Below are 7,228 nucleotides of genomic sequence, written 5' to 3'. Positions count from 1 at the left end.
CCAACTTCAGTGATCAAGTGTTAATTTCATTTTTTAAAAATTAAGCCTCAGTATCAAGAAAAGTGGAAGAAGTGTTGATTTGTGGAAGCTTGAGAGAACAAGATGTCCAATATGTTAATCTGAAAATGCAGGTTATTGATGAAATTGGTTGTTGCTTAAATTGCATCTCTGGAACACATTGCCTTGTTTTTCTCTCCTATCTTTCTGTGGTGTTGATGTAAGGATCATTTGAGAACATGTTGTAAAGTGCTTAAACTGATGCTCAGTGTATATATGGGTAGTGTTTGTTTATTCTACCCTGGGGTCTTTTGCAGACTCTGGTGCATGATAAGCACTTGGTACATATTTATCGAATAACAGAAAGTTAATTTCCTTTCCCTTGTCCTCTTATTGATGTGAATCCCTGCTAGTCTGGGGAACATGGTTTGGAAATCAAAACCTTGATTTTTACTACACGGTAAGTGTGTTCACATCCTTAATCCAATTTTCAGTCAAAATGAAACCAGGAGGCTTGTTGGAATGTATAAAGGTATGAGCTGAGTGGAAGCCTAGGATCTCATTCTATTCATTTTGTGTGTGTGTGTATGTGTGTGAATATAGTAGATGATAGGTGTTCAGAGAGATGATGAGTAATATACTATGAGCCTTTAACATTCTTGCCATCTGGATCCTGAAACTTTCCTCAATTCCGAAGTTCTGTATTACCACCATAATGCAATGTAGTTTGCATGATAAAAATGAAATTATTAAACACCTTTTTCTGATTAAGATTTAACTTTTTAAAGTTGTAGAACAGTTTTTTGTTGTTGTTTGTTTGTTTTTTGAGACGGAGTTTCATTCTTGTTGCCTAGGCTGGAGTGCAATGGCGTGATCTAGGCTCACTGCAGCCTCTGCCTCCCAGGTTCAAGCAATTCTCCTGTCTCAGCTGCCTGAGTAGCTGGGATTACAGGTGCCCACCACTATGCCTGGCTGATTTTTGGTATTTTTAGTACAGATGGGGGTGGGGTGGCATGGAGGGGTGTTTCACTACATTGGCCAGGCTGGTCTTGAACCCCCGATCTCAGGTGATCCACCTGCCTTGGCCTCCCAAAGTTCTGGGATTACAGGCATGAGCCACTGCGCCCGGCCTTATAGAACAGTTTTTTTAAACTCCCTTAGACACACGCAAAAGAAAAAACAAAAATAAAAAATAATTGTCTTCTAAGGCTGTTAATGTTAATACTGTCACCTAAAGTAAAAGATGGCTTTCTTTGGGGATCATTTTCAATTGCTTATTTTTTGTTTTTAAATCATTTCTGGAGAGAAAGAGAAAATATTAGTCCTAAACTCTTACCTGGGTTCATTTACTAGCTAAGTGACTTTGGCCAGTTTCAAGTTCGTACTTTAACCAGATGGCAAATTATTATTTGGTAAGAAGTTTGGGTCTTTCTCAAATAGTTGAAACTGTAGCATTGAGTCTTCAAATGTGAAAAGCCTACTATAAAATAGCAGTCTGTCTTTTGTTTTCCTTTTATTTTTAGTTTTCTTTTTTTTTTTTTTGAGACAGAGTCTCTTTCGCCCAGGCTGGAGTACAGTCGTGGCGATCTCAGCTCACTGCAACCGCCGCCCCCGGGATTCAAGAGATTCTCCTGCCTCAGCCTCCTGAGTAGCTGGGATTACAGGCGCCTGCCACCATGCCCAGCTAATTTTTAAGTAGAGATGGGGTTTCACCATCTTGACCAGGCTGGTCTTGAACTCCTGACCTCATGATCACCGCCTTGGCCTCCCAAAGTGCTGGGATTACAGGCGTGAGCCACCGTGCCCAGCCAGTTTTATTTCTTTTAGAGACAAACTCTCACTCTTGCCCAGGCTGGAGTGCAGTGGTATGACCTGGGTTCACTGCAGCCTTGACTTCCTAGGCTCAAGTGATCCTCCTGCCTTAGCCTCCTGGGTGGCTGGGACCACAGGCACATACCACCAAGGCCGGCTAATTTTTTATTTTTATTTTTAGTAGAGATGAGGTCTTCCTTTGTTGCCCAGGCTGATGTCAAACTGCAGAGCTTAAGCTATCCTCCCGTTTGGACTTCCAAAGTGCTGGGATTACAGGCACCAGCCACTGTATCCCACCAGCATTCTCTTTTAAAACATCAGTTGGGCTGGGCGTGGTGGCTCACACCTATAATCCCAGCACTTTGGGAGGCCGAGGCAGGCGGATCATTTGAAGTCAGCAGTTCAAGATCAGCCTGGCCAATGTGGTGAAACCCCATCTCTTCTAGAAATACAAAAATTAACCAGGCAGCAGTGGCACGCGCCTGTAGTCCCAGCTACTTGTGAGGCTGAGGCCAGAGAATCGCTTGAACCTGGGAAGCAGAGGTTGTGGTGAGCCGAGATCGTGCCACTGCACTCCAGCCTGGCAAGAGAGTGAGACAGTCTCAAAAAAAAAAAAAATCAGTTGGATCTCATTTTATAATAAAGCAATAGAAGGGGATGTGTTATATGAATAGTCAGTTTACTTATATAAATGAATGTGTGTATAAATATATATATATATGCACATTTTCTTTTCTTTCTCTCTTTCAGCACTCTGTTTTCTGCAGTGGACACTGATGAAATACCAGCCAAAAGACCAAGATTAGGTACTGAATATAAATTTTAAAAATTTTTAGTTTATTATTAGGAAAAATATATGCATGGAACAAAATTAAAAAGGTAAAAAGCATGCAGTAAAAAGTAAGTCTTGGCCAGTCGCACTGGCTCACACCTCTAATCCTAGCACTTTGGGAGGCTGAGGTGGGCGGATCACCTGAGGACAGGAATTTGAGATCAGCCTGGCCAACATGGCAAAACCCCATCTCTACTAAAAATACAAAAATTAGCTGGGCGTGGTGGCAGGCGTCTGTAATCCCAGCTTCTTGGGAGGCTGAGACAGGAGAATTGCTTGAACCCGGGAGGTGGAGATTGCAGTGAGCTGAGATCGTGCCACTGCACTCCAGCCTGGGGTGATGAGCAAGACTCCGTCTCAGGGAAAAATAAAAAAAGTAAGTCTCTTTCCTAGCCAGATGTGGTGGCTCAGACCTCTAATCCCAGCACTTTGGAGGCTGAGGTTGGAGGACCACTTGAGGTCAGGAGTTCGAGACCAGCCTGGCCAACATGGCAAAAACCGATCTCTACTAAAAATTAAAAAATTATCCAGGTGCTGCTGGGCGCGGTGGCTCAAGCCTGTAATCCCAGCACTTTGGGAGACCGAGGCGGGTGGATCACGAGGTCAAGAGATCGAGACCATCCTGGTCAACATGGTGAAACCCCGTCTCTAATAAAAATACAAAAAATTAGCTGGGCATGGTGGCGCGTGCCTGTAGTCCCAGCTACTCAGGAGGCTGAGGCAGGAGAATTGCGTGAACCCAGGAGGCGGAGGTTGCGGTGAGCCGAGATCGCGCCATTGCACTCCAGCCTGGGTAACGAGCGAAACTCCGTCTCAAAAAAAAAAAAAAAAAAATTATCCAGATGGTGCACACCTGTGTTCACAGCTACTTGGGAAGCTGAGGCATAACAATTGCTTGAACCCTAGAGGCAGAGGTTGAAGTGAGCCAAGATTGTGCCACTGCACTCCAGCCTGGGTGATAGAGTGAGACTCTGTCTCAAAAAAAAAAAAAAAGTCTCTTTCCTGTCCCTTTCTTACTTATCTTTTCTAAAGGTGACTACTGTTACCAGGGACTTGTCTGATCTCTGCAGGTAAATAAGCCTAGGTGTAGACTGCATTATTTTAAAATTCTAAATCCTTCTATAAAGAAAAGACACTTCTTTTTAAGGAGGAAACATTATAAATATTTCAAACTGAGGTGACTCTAGTTCAGATGGCTGAGGGAACCCATCTTACTTTTTTTTTTGAGACAGGGTCTCATTCTGTCATCCAGGCTGGGATGCAGTGGCATGATCATGGCTCACTGCAGCCTCCCTGGGCCTGGGTGATCCTCCCACCTCAGCCTCCCAAGTAGTTGGTTGGGCCTACAGACATGTTGTCACACCTAGCTAATTTTTGTATTTTTTTGTAGAAACAGGGTCTTGCCATATTGCCCAGGCTGAAATAGGCAGCAGTGGCATTCTGAAAGAATACTCTTGTCTTTAGGAACCGAATAATATTTCTTTTCTTTTCTTTTTTTTTTTGAGACAGGGTCTTACTCTTTCTTGATCTTGTCATCAACAGGTTTTTGTTTTTTTTTTTAAATTTTGTAAGAGGTGAGGGTGTCACTCTGTTACCCAGGCTTCAGTGCAGTGGCACGATCATAGCTCACTGTAGTTTCAAACTCCTGGGTTCATGCAATCCCCCTGCCTCAGTCTCCCAAGTAACTGGGATTATCGGTGCGTACCACTACACCTGGCGAATTATTTTATATTTGGTAGAGGTCAGAACTTCTGGCTTCAAGTGATCCTCCCGCCTGGCCTCCCATAGTGCTGGGATTATGGATGTGAACCACTGCACCTAGCCAAGTCTTTTATTTCAGTATATTTGAATGGTTAAAGAAAATAAAAGTAGATTAAAGGAAAAAGGCATAGTAAAATACTATAATAATATATTCTTTCTCAAAAACCATTGTGAATTTGGGTTTACCTCCAGATGTGGAATTGAGTATGGACATATTTGCGTTAATATTTCGTTTAAATTCAATGAGTGCTTATTGAGCATGTCTCAGTGCTAACCAGTGTGTTAGGTTTAACAGAAAATACAAAAATTAGTAAGACAGGGTCTCCATTTTTTTTTCTTTTGAGATGGAGCCTCGTTCTTTTGCCCAGGCTGGAGTGCAATGGCACAATTTTGGACCACTACAACCTCCGCCTCCTGGGTTCAAGTGATTCAACTGCCTCAGCCTCCCAACTGGCTGGGACTACAGGTGCCCACCACCCTGCCTGGCTAATTTTTGTGTTTTTAGTAGAGATGGCGTTTCACTGTGTTGGCCAGACTGGCCTTGAACTCTTGACCTCAGGTGATCCACCCACCTCTACCTCGAAAAGTGCTGGGATTACAGACATGAGTCATCAGCCCGGCTGTGTTTTTATTTCTTTATAAGGCAGGTGATGTTGGCTCTACATATGCAGTAGTAATTTAAAATTATCTTTTTTAATCCAAAAAGGGAAGTCAGTTTTAAAGAAAAATGTAAATAGTTTGTACTTGTACTTGGATGTGGTTAAACAACAACAATGACAGCACAAACTTTGGTATTACAGAAGGTTTCTGAATTAATTATTTATTATAATCATCTGTTTTATGGATTTCGATGTTAAGGATCACTTACTGCATCGTTCCCATTAAATATGTAGTATGATTTTCTGAATGGCAAACTGTAGAAGGGAATGTAAGCCAAAGGGGAAGCAGTGGCTAGCAGAGTTTCTAAAGGTCTGTAGAGTGCTGTCCAGTAGAACTTCCTGCAGCGATGACTGTTGAGCACTTTAAATGTGGCTAGTTCAGTTGAGGAACTGAATTTTAAATTTTATTTGATTTCAATAAAATTTTAAGTTAGGCAACCATATCTGGCTACTAGCTACTGTGTTGGTCAGTATAACTCCATAGGTTGCTTTTGAGAGAAAAAAAGCAACGCAAGGGTAAAAGAAAAGAAAGAAGACTCAGAATTTCAGGTTCATGATCTTAAAGGTGAAAGGGATTTTAAGAGATCTATGTAGTCTAGTCTTAGGAAAGTAAGGTGATCTTTCCCCCATTTTACAGATGAGGCTGGCCTTCTGTTTAAAAAAAAAAAAAAAAAAATTTAGTGAGATCTTTTGACATAATCTCTGGGGCTTATCCAAATTTTGATAAAATTTGTAGGGAAATAAATACTATGATATTGTTTAGTAGCCACAATTTGCTGTGTTATCAAGAGTCCTCTTGTCCTCTAGGGTCTGACAGACTAGGAGTTAAGCATCAATCTCTAAAGCTCTTTTTATCCTCCTTATAAAGCACAGCAGAATGTGTAATATCCCTCAGGAGTATTAGAGGGGGATAACCTGGAATTCTCTGTGATTCCCAAAATGAAAAACAACTCATTTGCATAGTTTGGTACTTATAAACATCAGCAAATTACTTCACATTGGATTGTGCTTTGCCTGGTCATTACTTTTCCCCTTTTGTTTGTTATTCCCCTATGTTTCTGGAAAGTATTTTATATGTTCTGCAGCACTTACTGCTTAAAAGCTACCATTGCAGTTCATTTTTCCCTAAAGCAGAATGGCTAAGGTGATGCTCTGTTTTTCTCAAACTAGTGTTTTCAAATACCCTTAATTAGGAAATTGAAAGGAAATTGTAGAAAGCTTACATCAGATATATAGAAAGTGAGAAAGAGGTAGTGCAATAAAAGCAGGAAGTGAGGAAAACACTGAAATCTACCCTTTCCCTTTATTTCTGGTGGTAAGGAGGGGTGAGCCTGAGTTTTGTTTTGTTTTGTTTCTTTTTTTTGAGATGGAGCCTCACTGTTGCCCAGGCTGGAGTGCAGTGATGTGATCTTCGCTACTGCAACCTCTGCCTCCCAGGTTCAAGCAATTCTTCTGCCTCGGCCTCCAGAGTAGCTAGGATTACCAGCACGCGCCACCATGCTCAGCTAATTTTTTTTGTATTTTTAGTAGAGACGAGGTTTCACCATATTGGTTAGGCTGGTCTTGAACTCCTGACCTAGTGATCTGCCCTCCTCAGCCTCCCAAAGTGCTAGGATTACAGCTGTGAACCACCACCCCCACCTGAGTTGTTTTTTTACCTTTTGAGACAGGGTCTCCCTCTGTCACCCAGTTTGTAGTGCAGTGATGTGATCTTGGCTTACTGCAACCTTCACCTCCCAGGTTCCAGTGATCATCTTACTTTAGCCTCCCATGTAGCTGGAATTACAGGCATGTGCCACCAGGCCCAGCTAAATTTTTTTTTTTTTTTTTGAGGTGGAGTCTTGCTCTGTCGGCAGACTGGAGTACGTGGTGCAATCTCAACTCACTGCAACCTCCACCTCCTGGGTTCAACTGATTCTTTTGCCTCAGCCTCCTGAGTAGCTGAGATTATAGTTGTGCACCATGATACCCAGCTAATTTTTGTATTTTTCATAGGGACGGCATTTTGCCATGTTGACCAGGCTGGTCTCAAACTCCTGACCTCAAGTGATCCGCCTGCCTCTGCCTCCCAAAGTGCTGGGATTACAGGTGTGAGCCATGCGGCCAGCCTAAGATCTTCTAACACATCTCCACTAGAGGGATAGTCTTGTTCCATCTTAGATGTTTA

General features: G+C 42.3%; 1 protein-coding gene across 1 annotated transcript in view; it reads left to right on the top strand.

Annotated features, from left to right (window-relative positions):
• The window catches only part of SENP2 (SUMO specific peptidase 2), a 41,726-nt gene that overhangs the window by 1,578 nt on the left and 32,920 nt on the right, over positions 1-7,228 (top strand). The window contains exon 2 of the mRNA XM_032298585.1: positions 2,560-2,615. Within this exon, the coding sequence (XP_032154476.1) occupies positions 2,560-2,615 (56 nt within the window). The remainder of the gene's footprint in view (positions 1-2,559; positions 2,616-7,228) is intronic.

This window comes from Sapajus apella, unplaced genomic scaffold, assembly GCF_009761245.1.
Source record: "Sapajus apella isolate SASKATOON/1434 unplaced genomic scaffold, GSC_monkey_1.0 scaffold38, whole genome shotgun sequence".
NCBI classification, from domain to species: Eukaryota; Metazoa; Chordata; class Mammalia; order Primates; family Cebidae; genus Sapajus; species Sapajus apella.
The sequence above is the reverse complement of the archived record's forward strand: the minus strand, read 5'-3'. Positions and strand labels throughout refer to the sequence as shown.